This window comes from Gymnodraco acuticeps, unplaced genomic scaffold (assembly GCF_902827175.1).
Source record: "Gymnodraco acuticeps unplaced genomic scaffold, fGymAcu1.1, whole genome shotgun sequence".
Classification (NCBI taxonomy): domain Eukaryota; kingdom Metazoa; phylum Chordata; class Actinopteri; order Perciformes; family Bathydraconidae; genus Gymnodraco; species Gymnodraco acuticeps.
The window spans coordinates 3,973,568-3,996,106 of NW_022990440.1; the positions used below are offsets into that span (position 1 = coordinate 3,973,568).

A 22,539-nucleotide genomic window follows, 5' to 3' on the forward strand; every position below is an offset into this window, starting at 1 on the left:
AGTCAAACCTCACCCTCACACCCCCAACCATCCTTCTCCCCTCCCCTCCCTCTCTGTCCAATATCCCACCTCTTATCCAAGCTTCAAACTACTCTGAAGCAGTTAACACCTTTGGTTCCCCCCCCCCCCCCCAAAATATGGTCACTTTGATCAACTTAGTATTGAAGGTTTGAAACTCTTTAATAAAGCTTCAGGATAAGTTTGTGATGGTTACCAATAAAACGAGGGAAAAGGTTTATGGTTCCCTGATTTAGTGTTTGGGGTGGGGGAAGGGGAGCAGGAGATGAAGGCAAAAGGACGAGGGAGAAAAAGAAAGAAAGGAGGGAGGGAGGGGGCTAAAGAAAAGAAATCCCAGCCTTGGCACACACACACACAGACTCTCTGTGCAGCGTAAAGCACAAAAGAAACCTGTAACGCCTCCAGATTCCTTCTAGTCGAGTATCAAAGACATGCTTTGCTTTAGAACAAGAGGCTAGTGGGTAAGATAGGACTGAGTGAGCCAGTGAACCCAGCACTGGCTTGGTTGGGTGCTGCGAGTTAATCTCCCCCGGGGTTTTTTCCCCCCTTCTTTTTCTTCACCTCCTCCCTCTCTTTGGGGATATCGGTATTACTGTGAAGCTCTGAATAGAGGGACTTGTCTAACCTGATCGCTTGGTCAGAATAAGCGCAGGGAGAGGCTCCCAAAACACATGCAGAGATGGTTGCTCCTTTGAAGTTCAGCGGTGGGATAAACCTGCCCACTGGTCCATCCTGATGCCTTCAACCTAGCTTGTGTCTAAGACCTCCCAGACAAAAAAAATTGTTATATAAATGTGCTTTTGAATAAATACATTGTATAAGTTGTATCATGAAGCCCAGGGTAATGGCTTCGAGGTGATTGCATAGACTGCTTTACTAACTCAAAGATTAATTAGCAATTCGTAATAACGGAAACATACAACATTCCTGTCTTTTGACAAGATACAACAGCATGTTTGACCTTTTTTGGTAAAGGAAGTCCCATCAAACATAACTTTGGCTTTTCTGAAATGCAATTTCTTGCAACTTAGCGGCAATCAAATATACCACAAAGACTTGCATACAAAGATACAAAGATTTATGCCAATGAACCAGTTGGCTCTGATGGGACTTTGCAAGTATTGGTATGACAACTTGCATGCCTCTTATCCTTAACGCTAGAGCAAAGACAAAAGCAGTTTGGAGGCATCTTCATAGCTGCAGGTGTTCCTGCTTCTGCCATCCAAGACTTTCACTTAAGGAAACAAATTAGGAGGCCAATTGTTGACTCCCTTATCTCCAACTAACCACCAATAATTGCATCCCAATCCATGTTTCTCCATCGCGTCATTCTTGGAAATGACCATGGCTTTATTTATACACATTCCCATTTCCTCCGGAATATCATTAGCTCCTCGTAGGGCCTTGAGCTCCTGGATCGGGCTTTCCTCCTGTTTCCCCCCTCTAGGTTGTCATGAAAGGTGATCATGCATCCATTCACAGAACCAAGAGAGCAAGCAAATGAAAGAGGTGGAAGCAAGAAAAAAAACTGACAAAAGCTAGCCAAGAAAAATACTTTTGAAAGTGTCAAAGGTTGATTCTACATAGAGCAGTTTGTCAGAAGGAAATCAGCCTCACCAGTTATTCTTCCTTGTTTTCTTAAAAGGTCGGTACATTGAAAGAAAAACATGGGGTTAATTTGCTGGTGTTACTGAAAACATTCCACATGTGGTTTGATGGTGCGCTCTGTGACGAAGGTAACTTCGTCACTGTGGACTAACGGCTTCGGGCCTTGTATATTGCACATGTCTTTTATTTTGAAAAGTGTTCCCCCTCCCGTTCTTTCTGTTACTCCTGATTATGTTCACCTGGTGCCCTGTGTTGTCTCCTCCCCCCCCACCTGTGTCTAATTGCTGATTAGTGGGTGTGTATTTAGGCTCTGTGTTTCCTGTTTGGTGGAGGCTGGTAGTGTGGGTGAGATCCTTGTGGCTGGAGACTGTGTTCACCTGGGCAGCAATATTGAGGCTGTGTATCCTGTACCACAGCGATGAATAAATGCCCACACCGGGTTATATTTGAATTCTCTGCCTCTGCCTCCTTGCTTGGTCGGGCCGCTCAACGGTCAGCTTCACATGCTCACTTTTCATCCCTTTCCCCGGAGTTCAGTGTGACCTTATCCATCCGACCCGGAAGTGATGTAGGTGAGCACTTCCTCCGGTGTATTTGGAGCCGCAGTAAGTGTTTCCTAAAGAAAACAAGTCGGAGGCGGCCGTAATCTGATACCAGCGCTAATGCTGGCTGCCTCTCCACCTCGCCTCCCTCCCTAAACTGTGTGGCGGGGGAGAAAGTGGAGGTAAGGAGAGAAGGTGGCTAGTTGCGCTTACTGTACAAAGCCCAACATCTATGACTCTTTATTTTAAATGTGTGAACATGTGCATATACTGCAAGTCCTGTTGGCATTCACCTACCATCATCATCAAACACATGTCATTGACTAAGATATGTGTGTGTGTGTCCGTGTGTGTCCGTGTGGACAATATGAACCTGACCTTTGCAGAAGGGTCCGTCTGTCTCTCCTTTGAGGAGAGGCGGGATAACAACACTCATCTCCTGCAGTAACTGTGTGAGAGTCCACAGTCACTCTGATTTCATGTTACCGCTCTCCACTTTGATATGCAAAGGACACTGTGTATATTTGGAAAGTGACTTTGGTCATCTAAAGTGTTTGCCATTCCTTTAATCTAATATCTAAAAGCATCGGGGTTTGGGTGGTACAGCTTTTGATTATGGGTCAGCTGCTCGCCCTGGACACGTTTGATCTCCCCGCCTCCACCAACGTTCACACATACTGTGAAGCTGAATACTAAAATGTCCCATGGAGAATGGCCGGATAGAAATATGCTTTTGTTCCAGGTGAAAGGCGGTATTATCATTTGTTGACTTTCAGATGCAATATATCTTGATGGAATGATCATCTTTAAACAAATATACTGAGCTGTATCTTCATATTGATTGTGGTTCAGATTTCAATTAGAGCTTGAATCCTATTTGAATGTGTTGTGTTGCGTGACGTTAATCTAATGATCCTATAAACATTCTAGACTAAAAGGTTAATTGATTAACTAAGAGAATGATCTGCTGATTCATTGATAATGAGGATAATTGTTGGTGCAGCCCTAATCATTCTTATTAAACAAAACTGTTTTCTATCAGCTTGCATCAGTAAGGAAGTTGCTGTAGAGTCCAGCTGAAAAACCTGCTACAGTTTAAGCCTTCGTGGTTGAGACAGGTTAAAGGGAGAGGCTCTGGAGTATGTCCTCCTCCTCTTCTTCCTATTGCTGCAAACTTTGGATTTGGAAAAGTTTGCCGCCATGTTGTCCACTCCAAAGGGCAGAGGGTGGGAGCGAGATGAGGGAGGGGAGGAAGGGCAATATGGGCCCATGCTCTAATCCCATTCCAGCGGGCCGAGAAGCAGCAGCTTGCGCGGCATTCCACAACTCCGGGGGCTTTTTGGGCGGTGAGGGAGGGTGAGCAGCATTCCTCTATGGCCAGAGCCATCAAAGACGCCGCGCAACATCAAAGGCCACTCAGAGCCTAGGTGTTGATGACTGCAATCCTCCCCTCGGTCCACTTTTAGCAACCTCAACCCCTCAGCCCTCTAACACACGCACACACAGAGCGGGCTGACTGCGCCAGGTATGTGCGCCCTCCAGCCTCCCTCCCTCCTCGCCAAGCTCAACAGCCGCTCTGCAGCAGCATTAATCATAGCTCATTAAGTAGTGGCTTTTGTTTTATGGTGAGGGTTGAAGAGGGGCAGGACGGGCCGGAGCAAGGGGATGCTGCTGATATTCAGGGGGTTGCTTGCGGTGGACATAATCTAGCTGCACAAACACTGAATGAGGTGTCAAACGACGGCAGGAAGTTATTGTTGGATGAATTGTGTTAAGTTGGAAAAGAGTCATTTCATCGATAAGTCCACGGAGAGAAAAGAACAACTGTTCTTTTCTTTTTTGTGATACCTCGTGATTGCTTTTTATAGACAATGAAGTTGTCTCTTTCTAAATGTAATCATGTGTTTGGCTTTGGGAGAAATGTGTATTTGCTACTCTGCAGTTGTGTGCAGTATTACTATTGTTCATTAATCACCCTGTTCTCTTAGATTGGTACATTGTTAGTCATGCTAATGAATTCACTTTGGCACCTTGATGCTAGGGCTGCTCAATTAATAGTATTGTAATCGCAATTACGATTATGGCTTGCAACGATTACGAACACAACGTAATCGAAATAAAATGATTCTTTTTTTATTATTCATATTATTACTTTTTTCTTTTCAAATAATCTTTTTTTTTTTTTTTTTTCAGTTGAATTATACATAAAGTTCAGGGTAATCAACTGTCAAAAACATACTGTTCACATTTTTTTCTCCAATAAATTGATGTTTTCAAAGTAAATGGATAATCGTTTTTAATAATCGTGATATCAATTATTGACCCAAATAATCGAGATTATGATTTTTGCCATAATCGAGCAGCCCTACTTGATGCTGACAATTAATGTATGCGTTTGTTCACCTAGTGCCTTTTGCACTCCGAGACAATATGTTTGCTTGCTGTTGTGACTTTATCTTTTCACATATGCTCTGATCTCTTCATGGGCAGTTGTTTCCACTCCCCTTCTTCTCTTTCCAAAATGGTGGCATCCAGCCCAATGTTGACCCCTGAACTTTGTCGGCCTGTCCTTTGTTCGTGTCACTCTGCGTTTTTAAAGACTGAAGAGCTGAAAGTGACACCAGGGAGACTTTTGAGTACACACACACACACACACACACACACACACACACACACACCATTGACGGTTTCGGGATGCACTCTTGGAGAGTTAATATAGTCACAAGCTCGGCATCCTGCTCAGTGTTAAAGCTGTCAACCCCAGAGCCTTGTGCTACATATCAGGACATTTACATGATATAAGGTGTCCTCTGCCTGCGTCCCCTGCTCACACTGAAACCAACACCTGTTTGCTTTTCCTGTTGCTATGAGGATGGAGGTGATTTTCGGGGAAGGCTAAGGAGGGAATAGAGAGTGAGGCGCATTACAAAGCTTTCTTAAGACAACTATTTCACTAACTCGTACCCGTGTCTCAACCACTTTTTAAGTTAAATTGCTAGAAGTGTAGAAGGACTTTTTGTTCTCATCACACAATGTATATCAGCATTGCCACCTTTCTCTGATTTACTCCCCAATATTGTTTTTTTTTCATTACCTGCCACCTTTATGTTGGCCAAACTAAAAAGATAGACTAGGCTAGCTTGGCTAATTGTTCCTTTAGTCCCAGTGGTGAAGACAAAGGGGAGGAAGTCTTCATTATTCGAGAGGAGAAGCAGAGGGATCCCTTTACGGCTATAATGTTACAGGAGGTGGAGTGTCGGCCCCACCTGTAGGGCCCTCCCAGCTGCTCCACTGTAACTGGATCCCGCTCCCTCTCTCCTCAAGGCTACCAGCCCGCTTTGAAGTTATTTCTAGTGCTGGGAAAGAGGGGTAGAGACTGAGCGACTGAGAGGGGCAAAGACTGGTAGAGCAGTAGGGGAGGTGTGTGTGTATGTAGTGTGTCAGTGCATGCATTTTGTGAGTCTATTTGTGCATGCTATACATAGAAGGCTGCAATTCAAAGCTCCAGCTTCTTTCTTGTTCTTAGAGGTTCAAGCTGACATTGAACCTCTGTGCCAGGATAAGACAACTCCTGCGACATGCTTAGTTTTGTTGAAAGATTTCTTGACTATTTGTGATATATAGTAAATACATCAACATCACAATAAGCCTTGATAACAGACTACCAAATAACTTGAGTGACAGTTTGTCGGGGCTAACAATCGATATAAATTGGAGAGCATTGCAGATGAACAGCCACATTTCAAAAGAGTAAGAGTTCCCTGTAGAAATAACAAAATGATTAAACGTTGGTATCCTTTTCCCCATGATAAGTCACAAGCCTATACTGACAAAGTCACAAGTAATCAGGATATGATGTACAGGTGTAGGATGGTGTAGGATGGAGGTACAGGATGCGCAAATCCCAAGTTTATGTTTGTGTAATAGTTTTGCTTTAGGTTGCCTTATAACTTGCTTGTATTCTTAAGAAACATGCAAAAGAAAAACCTTACAAGAGACTGATCGTGGCTGTTACTTATTTTTTACCAAAACGTTACAGGGCCAATTTGGAGGCAGTGCCCGATTGCTCTTGGCCCCGAAAACTGGTTCTCATTTGGATCCAAAAAACTGCTAGGCAAGAACCAGTTACGAGGGTTGTAAGACTGACCCGTCTGCATCCAAGGACACTCACTGTAAAACATCATGGTGAGGTCTGAGTGCCAATAAACACAAATAATCTCTTGGTCCTCAACCTCAAACAAAATGAGTTGCTAGAGAAAGAGCAACCCGCCATCTCAGGCTGCTTATTTAAGAGTTTATTCAAGTCATATTTTGGGAGAATACTCGAACTGATTTCCCTATCCTCCTCCTTTTAACATGATGTCTGAGCCCTTCACGGCTCAGACTGTGTGTCTGTGGGCTGGGGGAGAAGGTGTGATAATGAAAAAGAGTTGATGTGGAGGGATGAAAGCTAGAAAAGGCATTCCTCATGAACAGATGGCGACAAGTATTTGGAAAAATGTGACCTTCGACTAAGGACAGTCAATTCTGACTTTCCACAAAATATGTACTTGCAAGGTATTATCCAAATCTCTTGTTTTTGTATCAGTGTATACCTGTTCATTTTCTTGGTGGAACTATGCTTGCAAAGTATCATGTTTGTAGATGAAATATGGCTGTCTGAGTGAAAGTACCTTTCTTGAACATAGCCAGCCACCACTAACAAATGTAGTTCTGAAATGACTTAAAAGACTCATAGATCTGCAGAAAATGAATCAACAATTATTTAATAGATGAACTGTTTCAAGGACTTCTTAAAACTAACACAGCTCACCAAGCTTTGCTGGTTCTACCTTCATAAAAGTGAGTCTTTCTTTCACTTTCAATTGAAAACCTAAAATAATTATTTGTTGGAGCAGATTCAGGTACAATAATTACTTATCTAATGACTTAACTTCAGGATTAGTCCCTAATATGTAATTTCAACCAGTGAAAGACACTGCAAATTGTTCCTTTCCTATTTAAGATTATACTAGGTTATTACTGACTGTACTTTTGTCAGTTACAGTCATGTTATCAGCATTTATTTCCATGAATGGTAACAGAAGAGGTTCAAGCACTTACAATAAGCTGTTAACTGTATTCATTTCTGTAGTCACCACTAGTTAAAGGTGGGGTAGGTAAGTTTGAGAAACCGGCTCGAGATACACTTGTTGTTATATTCCATGGAATGCTCTTAACATCCCGATAGCAATGAATATCTTGCCAAAAAAAAGTCATCTGTGGAAGCCGTAGCGCTGTAAAAAGCACGACCAATCATTTTAAAAATAAAATAACTGGATGGCCTACCTGCCTGTCAGCCTTCTATCTGTGCACAAACTTATCTCGTGCCCTCATTGGTCATGTGCGCGTTCGTGTGTGTTGGAGGAGGGGCTCTTTAAGGAAGTGGCAGATTTTTTCCGGCTGTGTATTTTCAAATTCTAGCGCACTCGAGCTGGTTTCTCCAAAATTACCTACCCCACCTTTAATATACCAACATACTGATTCTTTGACATTTATTTGAATGGACGCCTTATATAAGGAGTATTATTTAATATGTTTTCACATTTACACTGAGAAATTGTGAGAATGAAAGCAGATGTGCTATTATATTAGCTGAATCAATATAACATACACTTGGCAAGTCAGTTGTGTGGCCTACCAAAAAAGTGTGACTCTCCGAATCATTGTCCCAGCTTCAGGGGGTGTTCACAAGAATTTTCCCAGTCGGGGACTATTTTTTCTGATTATATCAACAGCACATGAATGTAGCACAATTTTGCCCTTTTCCGCAATGATGATGTGTGTGGTATGAGGCTCTGAAAAACACCACAAGTCACATGGGAGACTTGGTCTGTGGCCTATGATCAGACATACCCACACAGCCATCCCCTTCCCCAAAGCCCTCAACACAACCGCCCGCCACCTCCATTGGCAAGACTTGTGTGCTTTTTCCAAGAAATTGACTATACTTCCCCTCCATAGACAGAGAGTCCAGTGCTCGGAGGGGAGAGTGGCGGTGGAGGGGGCGGCGGGGAGGGGCGATGGAGGAGGTCAGAGGGGTCGGCTGAATTAAAGGGACCAGGGAGGTGGGCGGGATGCTTCTTTACTGGGGTGAATGAGTTCACGGTGAGTGGACGGTCAGTAGTGAGAAGCCACTGAATTACCCCTCGGTCACCCAGGATGTGTTTCAGGCTACATGCTAACCTCCACACGCCTGTGCTCAAACAGTGAGATACGTAAACACATGCACAGCACAGGGGAAGCAGGTGGGTGAGAGGACTGGACGTGTGCCCAGATTTTTCTTCTGCTAGATTTTGTGTGCTTGTGAAATGGGTGCCAGCTCTTCTTCCAAAATGCATAAAAGAAACCTATGAACAACAGATCTGTCCGGTTAATCATTTAGCCAGCTTCACAAAGAACATCTTGTAAAAATTGTCTCTGGCTGGCAGACACTGCAGACAACAAGGCAGCTTTGATTGTTACCACAGAAACTCATCCTCCGTGTGACCTAAATGCCATTGGTAGATAGATGCGTTGGAGCCTCAGTTCTGGATTTCTAAAAAGAGTGGAGATTTCAAGGACATGCATGCAAGGATCTATATCCGCACCCTGTATAGATTGGTTTTGCTCACTCGCTTCTCCAATCCGCCTTCTTGCCTTTTGATGTTTTCAGCTCCTGGCGTGTAGTAGCAAAGATGCCTTGTTGTAAAGCACAGCACATAGCTCCATGTTTCAGCAAGATTTCCTACCCTGAGAGCATCATTTTTTTTTCAAAGGCTTTCCTGCCCATTGGTAAGAGAGGAGGGAAATCTATTATTATAAATTCTGCTTTGTCACAAAAAAACGTCTTCTCTTTTTAGCCTTGAGGATTTTCAATGTGCTAATACAGATGTTTGGAGAAGTTGTAAAGATTTCAAAGGTGTTCTGAAGAATTTAAAATAAAGTATGAATAAACAAACTTGCTGATAATTGGTTTTTATGTCAACCAGTAATACTTTTCATGTTGACTTAATAGTGCAAGTGAATGTTTGTTGTTACATGTTTTGTTGTATGTTCTGTTATCTGGAGCAATGTCTGTTTATTTTATAACTGAAAAAAATATATATATAAAAAAAAAAAAAAATAGTGCAAGTGGAAGGTGCATTTTTATATAAAATGACATACACAGCTGTGCAGAATAAAAATACATGCCTTTTCATGCAAGTGTAATATGGCATGGTGAGGGCAGGGGAGGGTGACTGTTTTGGAGGTTTTGGGATGGGGAGGGGGGGTAGTGGGAGTCTGTAACCAGGGCCACCAATAATTTAGAGTGTGTGAGAGAGGAAAAAGGGGAGTGGGGGGGGGCAGGCAGAAGAAGTGGTTGTTGTATGATCAAAGGCTCAGCGAATTGTGTCACAGACAGACGGAGAAGAATGGCGTTGGATGGTGTGACTTGCATTTTGATTTCCTTTGAGAGCTTGCTGGGGGCAGCGGGGGGGTTGGGGGTGGTGGAAGGTTTTTAGAAGTAAGGCCCTGTTTTGATCCCATTACCAACTGTTATCAGGTCACTTGTTCGTAGAGGAGACAACCATAAAAAAAGGACTGGGAGTGACAGTGTTGAAAGAAGGTTTTGTGATTCATGGATTTTCTTTCAGTTAAACCAAAGTGTCTTTTCACAGTTGTATCTACTATGTCAAGTTTTTTTTCAAAGTTACCATGTGCAGTGACCTGTACTTGTATGAAGGTGCATAAGAAACAAAATATTAAAGCCATGTAAAGCTGACGTATGACAAGAGGAGGTAAACGTATTATAAACTAAACTCTGAAATTGCACTGAAACAGAGGATGCCCCTTGATGGATTTCATATTATAACAACTTAGAAGATTGTTTGACAAAGCATCCCATGTGAGCAAAAACCAACTCTACAGGTGGTGTTGCAGAAAGATGGTGGGGGTGTGCAGGAGGAGTGGTCAACGTAAGTGACAGGTGGAGTTCAATCCCTGCTAGGATTTCATTGAGAGCGTGGACTCTGTAACGGGATATTCATGTGAAAGGCTGCCTCCCCCACGGGCACGGCTGGAAGGGCAGAACAAGAGCCGCCCCCTTGTGGCACTTTAGGGGCACCGGATGCCCTTCGCCCCAGAACCCTGGGTACGGAGAAGCGGAGCTAAGTGGAGCAACGGGGTGTTTCCAGTGGGTTGAGCTTGTGTGATTTGGGGCCTTGTAGGGAAAGCTAGCAGTTGGAACACAAGAGGGGACAGTCTCTGTCATTTTCCTGTGTGTATGCGTATGTGTGTGAAGGCACGTTTGCGTATGTGCTCGTTACTCTTTTGTGTGCACGGCCAGTGGCTGTGTGACCCATTTCACCAGATCACCGTCTCCTTTCCAAACCAAGGTCCTTTTCCTTTTGCTCTCCATCACCACATCCATCAGCGCCTACATCATCTTGTGACAAAAAAGAAAAATCCCTGCGGTAGATATAATGGCGCAATGGCCAGCCTCTAAAATAACAACACGGTCCACAACAACAACACTGCCCCATTTGGAGTGCAAGAGCCCCCGCACAATGGCCCACTGTTCAGGACCTAGGGGTGCAGGCGGGACTCCCTGCTGCCATCCAGGCTGTTGGACAATCATGACATAGAGGTCATAATGACACATCAAATGGCACTCCACTTCATCCACCTGCTGTAGATTGAAGTAGACACAGATCTTTTATGTTCCCCTCCTACTCTGACTCTATCTGCTTCCTGTACAACAGCTTGCTCATCACATATCTATGAAATTCAAAAATGTAACCTCAGTTGACTTGGATGTGCAGTATGCATCGGAGAATTGCTAGTGTGTGTGGGAGGCGCAGGTCTGGATACGCATGACTGGAAACCACACTAGGTTATGCTCTTTTATCTTTGTCTTCCTCTTCAATTTTGGCACTCACCAAAGGCAGAGATGGAGCGTGTGCTCTGAAATTATCATACCATATGTGTTTGTAATGTATACCTGTACTGCCATGCTGCTCCTGCCAGCCCTAGGCTAGTATCTATCTTCCAGACCTCCATCCAGAGAACTCTTCCCTTACCTAAGTTGGCAAGAGAAAAAGAAACAAAATGCACACTAATCTCATGAAATCTAGCCAATGGGTTGTGAGTGAAAATGGAGCCTAATCTTTTATGTTTATCACCCACGGATGGGTTGGTTTAGCATAGGGTTACGATGGGTCAAGCATGTAGGATGATTCTTTTGTAAAGATACATTTAGAAATAAAAGATAGTACACTTTTTCGGCACACGTTATCCACATTCCTTCCCCATAGTCCACCTGATTTGCATTTGACCCCCTTACTCTTAGTTTAGTCCTACCAAAAACCCCTTCAGGTCAGGGGCTTGACCCCTCTGCCTTGTGGCACTGAAGTGACGAGTCGCCTTCTGAATATCTCTTCAATTGACCTGCTGCAGGACTAACCTGCTCCCAACGTGATGAAGTGGGGTTCAAAGGTCAGGGGTCAGCAGAGAGAGAAGGGTATCTTGGGTCATCAGCAGTGCCCGGGGGGGGGGGGGGGGGACTGGAGTGTCCAAGGGCTCGGCGCCACAGTGCTGGCTGATTGGGGTGTGGTGGTCATTGTTAATAGGATAAGTGGCCTACGGGTCAGTTAAACCCAGTTCTAATGGTAATACAGGAGCTTGTCTTTGCACTGTTTCCCGGGTGGGGAATGGATGCAGGGTTTTGGGAGTTTACTACAGATTTGATCTAATCTTGTTTGATCAGATTGTACATTTCTCCTAGTCAATGTTTGACAGGTGCCGTTCATGCCCTTTTTGCTATCATTTCGTGTTTGGTTTCTGTTTGTATGTTTCACGTTTTTTTTATTGCATTTCCCAGTTGAAGTGATGGCCTTCTAGGATGGTGTGCGTTGAGGATTAGATAGTCCGGTGCCTTGCTCAAGGCACCACGGCAGGGCAGGAGGTGAACGGGACCTCTCCAAGTAGCAGTCCACACTCCATATTTAGGTCTGGTCGGGGACTTGAACAGGCCCCTACTGACTGAGCCACTGCCGGACATTACAAGAATGTATCTAGTAATTGTGCATGTGTGCTAAAACATAATTGAAATGGCAGCACCATTAATCATTTGAGAATAGACTTACCTTTCCTTAAGTGTGAAATTGGGCGCCGTCAGCAGATCCATGAAAGCACATAAATCCCGGTTTTGCTTATCTGCTGCTATTCTTTGAAAGGTTTTGGTGAACGCTGTACTGTATGTTTAGATCCTGCAAGATGTTGCCGCACACAGCAAATACTTCAGATGTCTAATGCTCTTAAGCTCTTAGTTTTCATTATAGAAAATAGGTGACAAGTGGATTATAAATTGTTGCACTGCCTCAAACGAGGGGGAACAAATCTATAATCTGCTGATGCCAGGACCCTCTGACTTGATGCATCGTGTGAGGCAGCTTTTCATGTTCTCTTTAAACCCTGCACATGCTACTTTTTTGTTTCTCTGCATTAAGTATCCCGAGACACAAAATGCTCTGTTTCAATGTGACTTATGTATATGTCTTTTTAAAACCGTTAGCCAGTTTTTGCATCCACTGTACTGTTTTGATATGAATACTTATCTTCAACTTCTTTCTTCTTTCAGATGCATCCTTTGGGACTATGTAATAATAATGATGAGGAGGACCTATATGAGTATGGCTGGGTCGGAGTGGTGAAGCTGGAGCAACCAGAGCTGGACCCCAGTTGTCTCACCGTACTGGGAAAGGTAAAGAACTGGTTTTATTTGCCATCTATTTTCATGAAGGAATTTTCCACTAAAAGTACAGTGGAAAAATCTTCTCACAACAGGACAGGCACCGCACTCTAAAGCACACATTGCATACACATGGACAAGTATACAATTTACATGCAGCATGATGAATATGGTGCCACTGTAGGTGTTGGGTCAGGCAATGCAATGAAAACACATATTTGTTTTGTTATAAACATACTGCAGTTAGTCATTTTGACACTTTAATGTGATGAATTGCTTAAGTATAGACCGTATTGATGGTATTAATGCTGTGATTTAAAATGTAGAATACCGCTTTATTCATAGAAAATGTAAAGGTGTCTCATAATTGGAGTATACATTCAATGTATAGCCAATTTGCACATGAGTACTCAGAAATACAAATAATTGGTTTACTATTCGCCTGTATATAGACATTTGTATTCATTGGGATAAACCCCTTGAGATGCACCATCTCGTTTTCAAGGGGGTCCCGACAATGGCAACAACTTACAGACATACATAAACAAAAAGACAAAATGCAAAACATGACACACAAGACAAACCACATACAGTCTGTTAAGTACAATTCAAGCAATGCATACAATCATTACAATTTTGAGACAGTCAAGCAAATCAGTTTCATCAATATCAGTTTCATTAATAACAAGTACAGACCAGTTGAAAGTGAGATGATAATGCATGTTTAAACATACGCAATGATGCAAGAGATCTAATAGCAGCAGGTAAAGTATTCCAGTCAGTTGGGGCTTTGAACATGAACGCTCTTCTGCCAATCCATTTTTTTGGCAGAGGGGACAGAGAAATAAATCTGAACAGAATGTCTAATTTGATGATTTGGCGAGTAGGGTACAAAATACTGCTTTAAATAAGTATTGTGCCTGTAAACACAATCTTTTAAAGTAAGGACCAATATACATTCAGGTGTATTGAATGTTTGGGCACAAGATCTTTGTCACCTTACAGGAATCTTGGTGATTTGTGTATAAAGAGGAGGATGATTTAGTTTTTTATTTTGTGTCTATCTTTCTATTGCTGGGAAATGAGGGTGGAAGTGAATCCCTCCCTTGTCTCTCGCTGCCCCCCTGTCCCCATTCCTCCCTCCCTTTTCCAGTTCTCCCAGACCCCTCTGGAGTCTCCGAGTGGTATTTTATCATGCTTTAATTAAGTGTTCCTCTTAATGGAATGTACCAACATTCCCAAGAGGATGAGGGGGGGGTTGGCTATAGTCTCATTTATCTTGTGCATGCCCAGTGACAGAAAGAGAGCAGCCATTCGTAATTTAAGGAGCCCTCGTGCCGTATAGACATGCTAATGGTGTACTTTCCTTGGGGATGGTTGCTGCTACCTAGCTGATGCATACTTATGCAGAGTCCTGAAAACGTACCTAATGCTCAGCACTCAAACTCCTCTTCAACTGTAGCTAAGAATTTCTCATTGTCATGGGTGGCTTAACTCACAAGTATGTTCTTCAATGAGGGGATGCATCAATGTTTAAGGAGCAGTTTACATTTCCAGAGAGAAACCAAGGGAACTATAACTGGTTAAACGTATACTTTACTGCTTACCTCTACTCTAATTGTCATGGGAACAATAAGCCTGGAGGTTAGGACCAACATGGGTTCAATCCGATTTTTCTTGGTAACATTTTTAAAGAAGAACTCCACCGTAAACTTTGTTTATAGGTCTTTGGGGAGTTCTAATGGATATTTAGAAAACAAACAATATTAAGCCTTTGTTGCTCTAGAGGCAGATATGATTTATGCAAAGTCGCATTAAGTACTTTTGGAATTGTGGGTATTCAAGGCACTAGGAAGAAGAACGCCAGTCGCATAGCTTGCAGATGAGTTGGATCTTTTGATATGTGATCGGTTCAGATTCATGAGGCTTGGGAATCGAGAATGTTTCCAAGATGCCCAATCCTTTGAACTCAGATGCCTCTCTGGTTATCAAGTTCTCTTATTGATGCCGGTGTTTTTCTGACATGCATCATGATGGGAACTCTGCATCAACTCTGATTGAAACTTGCAACAGAAAATGGTCATGGCCGAGAGAAGGAACGTTTTAAAGCATAGTGACAACCGTGCAACTTGTAATATCTGTTACATTATTATCATTTATTTTCATGTATAAATGATATTAGGCAGACATTCTAAACTGGCTTACTTTCTTTCCACACAGAATATTGATCATGAATCGATAAGGTAAAGAATTGGACAGATGGTATTGGTATCGATAAAATCTCAATTCCTATCACTACTTGGCATGTGCCTTAGCCAACAGACCCACGAGGACACCCAGATACCAGAAACCCACACCATCCGCTAGTTGGAAACAGTCAAAGCGCAGCGCTAATGAGCTGGCCATTTTTATACTTTCTAGGTTTGATGTTTTGCTAAAGGACTCTGTAGTGATGATATCAGGAACCTTGACCCTTTGGCCTTCAGCCAACCTCCCTAACCTCTATACCACTCTGTTTCCTCCGTTTATTCAGCCAGAACTTTAATTGGAGGAGGGGAAACCCATTGTTGCATCTTGACAGACCCTCGCCCTGGGGCCCGAACACAGCTGGGTGCTTTGCGTTGGCACCATTGCTTTTGCCAGGCCAGACAGTGCAGTGTTTACCCCTGCCAGTCTGCATACTCTGCCCAGCCAGCCCAGCCAGCCCAGCCAGCCAAGCCACCATGCCCAGCCCATGTCCGGATACTATGCCCACTCTTACACACTCACCCGCCTGGTCTGGCCTCATGCTCGGAAGCCCACGCCCCCCTCCCGCCCTACCCAACTGGCCCCAGACTGAACCCAAGATCCCACTCCACTTTGCTGCCACTTTGCCACCAACAGTGTCGGGGTCTTGTCTGGTCAATTTAGATTCCATTCAATTATAGGATCCTATTGAACGGACAAAATGGAATTCTAGAAGACTAAAATGTTGTTTATGCCAATTCATGTCTAAATATAAATTGTCTGGGAACACAAGGCACCCAGCTGTGCCTCAGAGCTGGTCAACATGTAGCAACGGGCATTCCTTTCTCTATTATAACCAGTTTTAATAAGTGACAAGGTAGGAAACAAGTGCTTACCGTTAACATAAATTGTCCAATTCTAACATTCTAACATGCAAAGATGGCTTTTAGAGCAAAACATGATTGAAGAATTGTTGTTGGACAAAAAGAGACAAGCTCTCCATGTCAAAAGAAGTCGACTTTTCACATTAAGAAGATTCAGTGTAGAATTGATGTCAAAGTTCCTTCAGATTTTCCTCTAACTTTTTAACTATTATATGTTGGTGCCATAAAGCTCAGCACCCAGCATGTAATGCAGGTATAAATGTATGCTTCTATAGTATTTTATTTCAAATCTTTATGATTAGATTTAAAGGAATTCCACACAGGACATTCCTTTTAACGTCATTTATGTCAATCCATTATGAATGTGATATATGGCTTACTAAATTAGTCAGCTTAGTGACTAAAGGAGTTCAAACTGTTCTAACTGCTTCTTAGAGATGCTCTGAAATCAGCAAATATTAGCAGTAGAGGAAAAGGAGGAAAAGAGGTCGGTAATGCCGGCCTCTGAAGTCCATGTGCAAACCTCACCAAAGTGCTGGTGTGTTACATATATGTACACAGTTTTTTCCTGCACTTCCTGTCTGGTTCCTGTGAAACCTGCAGGGCTGTAAAACCCTGACTTCTCTGTGCCACAGCAGAAGCCCTTCCCCCAACACCATGAGCATATTAGTTCCTACTGTAGCTAACTGTGTTTGAGACTTTGTCTGACTCATGGTGTCACATGAGGATGACACTGCAAGGTGCCTTGATGTTAGACGTTTATTTCCCAAAGTTTCAGCTTATGAAGTCTCCCTTTTTTTCTTCCTTTTAGTCAATCACATATTTCTGGTGGTCACTTCCTCCCTGCTGCCTGACTTTCTCAGAACTGGCCTCCTTCCCTTCTTCTTTACACAGTCTTACACTCACTGCGATTTTTGGCAGCCACTCTGGAACATGAAATCATGCCACAGGCTTTCATTGGTAGGCCCAGGCCGGACAGGGTCTTTGACAATGTGCCAGGGAGATATCTCTTCTTTCAAGTCATGCAGTGTCAGTCCAATGGCCTTGCGGGGCCTTAGCATGCCGGCTTTTTCCCTTTCATCCTTCTCTGGCTCTTATGACTAGACCTGGGCAACCGCAGGACGAAAGGCAGAGAAGTAGCGTGGTGGACAGAAAGAGGAGAGGGAGTTAAGAGGACAAAGGGAAGGAAGATAGTTGGGGGGGTGGGTTTGGCTTCTCAGGCAGATGACGAAAGCAAATGTGTCTGGTTTGGTAAGTGGGTGGCTGGGATTTGTGTCTTGCTTGGTACAACTTTTTTTGTTGTGTACGCACATAGCAGAAAAATGCAACCCATCCTCCCACACAGCCTCGCAGCTTGTGTAAAGCAAGCCTCTTGGCTGGCATAGCATGTAAACCTCCCTGGTATGTGCTTGTTGTGTGTGGCCTGGCGCTGCCCTTGACCAGCTCGTCTCTGAACCACGATCAGTTCCACCTGAAACATCAGCCAAAGACAACATCTCATCGCAGCGGAGCGCAACTGGCACTTCAAAATAACTTGAGCACCAAGAACGTTTTTCACCATCTTTATTGACATGTCCTCGCAGAAATAAAGCTTGCTACTTTCAAGTGTTAGCCAGAGACCCAAAACCATAACAAGTGTATCGTCTTTCTTTGACTCGCATAAATACATAATCCTAAAACCGCAGTTGCCATGGAACAATGCGAGATGGCAGAGGAGTGTGTCAGTGTGTCCTTTTCTACCGTGGCCCTCAAGTTGGCACTATGGGACAGCAGACCAGAGCAAACAGCTGCTGCGTCTTAGTGCTAAGTGGCTTTTGGACTCTAACTGTGTCTGGCATCTCAGCCAGAGCTGCTGGGAGGGTGTAGTGTAGTATGTGTGTTTGTTTGTTTGTGTGTGTCTGATAGGTTGACAGGGATATAGAAAGTGTGCATGCGTCTGAAGAAGAGAGAGACCTACATTAAAAGAAAGAACTGGCAACAGACAGAGGAGTGTGATATTGCGGGCGACTGGCTCCAAGCCTGCGGCCAGGTTAGCTGTCCTACACACTCAGGTGTGTGCTCGAGGTCGTCCCGAGGCCACAGCAATGCCACTTAGGTGTTAAGCCGCAGGACTTGTTGTAAAGAAGCTTCAATGCTGGATTGAACTGGCTGCATTTTGGCATGGTTTTCAGACCTCTTCTAATACAGCATGTTGGCATTCATGGGCAGCTTGATTGTGTGATCAGTGGTTGTATTTGTTGTTGTGCATATACATGTGTGCATTAGCTCAACTGTTTTTCAGTCTGGATAAGAAGAACTATAACACAGATCAGCTTGTGTTGTGATGCTGGCTGCAGAATGACTCACCGTATTGCTCACCACTCTCTTCTCACCAGTGACGTGCGGTGAGGTTCATGGCTGGTGAGGCACTGACTCTTTCAGAGTCAGATTTACAAATATTATATTCTGACCTTAATCGAAATATTCTGTTATTTTCAAAAGCTTTTTTGGTCTGATGTTTCGATTCATTTTAAACAGACCATTCAACAAAGGATACCCACAATCTAAATATTGGATTGTTCTTTCTTAGTAAGATCCGATTTTCATTACCAATGTGGTCTTACCTTGACTTGAAGATGAAGTCCATGCTATCCTTCTGGACAAGGACAACAATCTCTATTACTTTTTTGTAAAAGTCCTCCTTATCTTCCTCTAGTTTCAAAAGTCTAGTTTGTTGTTTGCGTCTAGTCTACCGTCTCTGCGTAGAATAACAGTAGCAACAAGGACCTGTGGGCTCACGTGCGCCCCCTTCAGTGCGGCAGAGGTTATGGCTGCCTCCCCTGGTGCTTTTTTCATTGCCGTTGTACGGCGAGCCTAAATATCATATATACGTGAAATAAGTTATTTAGAGACTATGGATGGCGAGGATAAATGTAATAAAGGGATCTACAAACATTACATTGGTGACCTACAGTGAGATGGTGCAGGCATGCGCTTAAGGCCCACTTTCCAGACAGTTTCTGTGAGGTGACGCATTCTGAGGTGAGGCAGAGCTCATCTGTGCCTCACCTTACCCCACAGTAACTGGCTTGAGCGCGCTCACAAAATAAGTGCCTGCGCTAAATTAGTGCCCGCGCTACAGCAAGTTACTGTGGGCTTACGTGAGGCAGAGCTCGTCCCTGCCTCACTTCTCATCGCTACCCGTAGTTGTAGCGGAGCTCGGCCAATTTGCTGATTTTGACTATAAAAAGCGATTGGAACCAAACATAAATCACATTTATAACACAGATCAGTGGAGACATTTTATTATTACTATTTAGTTTTTCTTTAGTTGTTTTTCCGTTACATTGTAGTATGGCCAGTCTATGAGTATGACAGGTGAGGCTCTGCCTCCCCTGCCTCCCCTGACTGCACGTCGCTGCTTCTCACTTTTTCATGCTTTTCTCCTTCACTCTCTGCAAAGACTTTAGTCGAGCAAAGAGCCATGATAACAGAAATAAAATTGCTGTATTTTTTACACTCTACAGCCTCCGATGTGTTTTGTTAAATTGCAGTCAAGCCACAAAGGTGATTGATTCTTAACGGCTGCTTTTGTTCAATACAGAAAAGGCTTGTTCTTTTCCCAGAGATTTTTTAAAAGACATATTTTCATTGTCGAGCACAAGGATACAGGATATTGATAAGACAATTATCCCCCTATGCCTGTGCTAAAAATGCAAGGCCTTTCAGTTGAGTGAAAAAAGTCAATTTTGGGTTGTTCAAATCACTGCAACTAACATTTTCAGCTGTAATGTGCATAATGATAGAGTCTAATACTGCAGTTAGCAGTTCTGCCAGTCAGATATAAACGTTCTCCATTTCACTTTTACTCCGTTTGTGACATACACAGGTTTTACAAAAAACATTTTCCCCCTTTTTCTTTATTAATGCCCGGACACACCAAGCCGATTTTGGCCGTCGATGGGCGTCAGGCCGACGATGAGCGTCGACACGCCCTACTCAGATTGGTGTGTCCCGCACCGTCGTGTCTTTTCGGCCGAAAACCCACCGATTCAACATGTTGGCAGTCGGCCAAAGGCTGTCGGCAAAAATAAATCACTCTGATTGGCTGTTCAGCTAGCGAATCAGTACATGAAAAGCGAAATGGAAGTGAGGGACCCAAACAAAGTATTAAGAAGGGCAAATCTGAGATTTCATTTAACTCCAGCTCTCGACACAGGTTCGGGAAAGCCCCGTGAGCTTCTCGCTGTAGAGTGAACATGGAACGCACACGCTATTTGTTGTTTGTTTATATCATGCAGTCTGTTCTTCTTCTCTCGGTGTATCACGCAGTCTGTCTTCCGGTTGCTGCCTCTTTTGAATGACGAATACACACTACCGCCTCCTGCTGGTAAGGACAGTTATTGCCACTCACGCATGCGCAGTTCGTACGTGCAACTTGGCCGTCGGCTGAAGTCTTTGCGGTGTGTTCCAGTGCGACACATGGCCAAAATGCAGAGACGCAAGGCGACGCAACAGTTGGGGGTCCGTCTGTGTCAGTTCTTTGGTGTCAGCTTGGTGTGTCCGGGCCTTTTAAGGGAGCATTCAAGACAAAGTCAACTTTATTGTCAATCTTTCAGTTTGTGTGTACAGACAGAGCGATCGAAATACCGTTTCCCACAATCTCGAATAAAAAAGGTTTGATGAGATCTGCCCTCATATCACAGGTATTCACAAGTTCCTTGGTGCCACAAATCAAGAAAAAAATGAAATATAAGCAATACAAAACCCCACCTAAGCAAAGAGCAGTCTAGCTGTGTGTATAGGGTAAAATGCAGAAGCTAACTCTTTAGCTTCCTCTCCACCTGCCCCAAACACCCTGAACAAATGCCTTCAAACACCACAGCCCAGAGGGAGGGATAGAAAGAGAAAACCAAAAAGAAGCGGAGGAGCAGCAGGGAGAAAGAAGAGAAAATGTGGAGGGGGGGGCTTATGAAGCATGGAGCACTCGGGGGCCTGCCTCTTGGGCTCTCCTTTCATGTTTGTGTACGCCTCAACTTGCTGATATTATCTTGGCGGGGTGTCGGGAGAGGTTTGACCAGGATCGGGCCTCTCTCTCTCTCCCTCTCTCCACCCCCTCTCTCAGTCTGTGTTGGAACCCTCACCCACCTTCCTATACTTCAATCCCAAACCTCAACTCCACCCGCCAAAAAGTCTCTCTCCTAAATCACTGCTTCACCACGTTTCACGGCACTTGAAGGGACCCAGGATCCCACTGCGCTCGTTTCCATGGTCACTGGGAAGCTCCTTGTGTCATGTGGCTCAAAGTGAGCCGTCCCTGGGCCGAATTACCCAGCTTTCAATGGGAGGCCAAATGACCATTATTAGACTTCACAGCTCAGGCCCCTATTTAAAGAGAGAAGAAAGGAACCCTGGGGACTTAAAATGAGGGAGAGATGGAGGGAGAGACAGTGAGGGTGAGTGAAGTAAATACAGAAAGAGGGGAGAAGAAGAGAGGAGAGGAAAGTGAGAGATGTTTCTTTTATTTTTATTTTACCACACCCATGCGTTTATTTTCAACCACAATTGTTATTTGGAATTCATACACAAGCCAAAACTAAAGCTCTCCCGTCTGTCAAACTGCATCTAGAGAAGTTGGGATCAAAACATGTGCCGAAAAAGTAGATCTTAAAAAAAGATAGGACCAGACATCCACCCACGTCAACCAAAGCCCCGTCTTTTCTCTCTTCATCTCTGTCTAAGCCTGTTGCTTTGTGGGGGAATGTGCTTGTGTGCATGAGAATCCTGATGTCCCGCAGCCCGCTGTGTGTGTCAGGGCCATGTTGTCTTTAAGGCTCGGGCCCACGGCCTGGCACGGAAGCTGGAAACTGAAGCCCCCTGGTCCCCGCGCGGCTAATCTGATGCCTCGTCCCACTACAGATGATTCCTCCACTGGAGGGTTAGCGGGGGTGAAAATGTCATCCTGCTTTGTGGTTTGAACTTTCTTTTATGCTCCGCCAGGGAGGAAGATTTGTGCCCAGCGCAAGGAGACTGGGAAGGTGTGTGTGTGTGTGTGTGTGTGTGTGTGTGTGTTGTGTGTGTGTGTGTGTGTGTGTGTGTGTGGTGTGTGTGTGTGTGGTTGTGTGTGTGTGTGTGTGTGTGTGTGTGTGTGTGTGTGTGTGTTTGTGTGTGTGTGTGTGTGTGTGTGTGTGTGTGGGTGTGTGTGTGGTGGTGTGTGTTGTGTGTGTGTGTGTGTGTGTGTGTGGTGTGTGTTTGTGTTGTGTGTGTGTGTGTGTGTGTGTGTGTGTTGTGTGGTGTGTTTCTTCCTGTCTTTGAATGACTTGCATTAGAATATTGTTTTTTGTTTTCTCAGTCCTAAATTGCAAAGTAACTGGCTTTCAGATTGTAGGGGTAGTTGGTGATCTGCTAGTTGGTGTATAATTTCTGGTGACAGAGATACTGTAATAGAGAGATGACTGGTTGAGATAAGAAAACAATGAGGTGTTATAAGGAGTAGATGAATGATTTAAATTTACAGCTACAGTTATTTCCT

General features: G+C 43.9%; 1 protein-coding gene across 2 annotated transcripts in view; it reads left to right on the forward strand.

Annotated features, from left to right (window-relative positions):
* znrf3 (zinc and ring finger 3) overlaps positions 1-22,539 on the forward strand; it is a 68,399-nt gene that overhangs the window by 25,667 nt on the left and 20,193 nt on the right. For both annotated transcript variants that reach the window (XM_034225247.1, XM_034225246.1), the window contains exon 2: positions 12,808-12,930. In XM_034225247.1, coding sequence (XP_034081138.1) covers positions 12,808-12,930 — 123 coding nt within the window. The remainder of the gene's footprint in view (positions 1-12,807; positions 12,931-22,539) is intronic.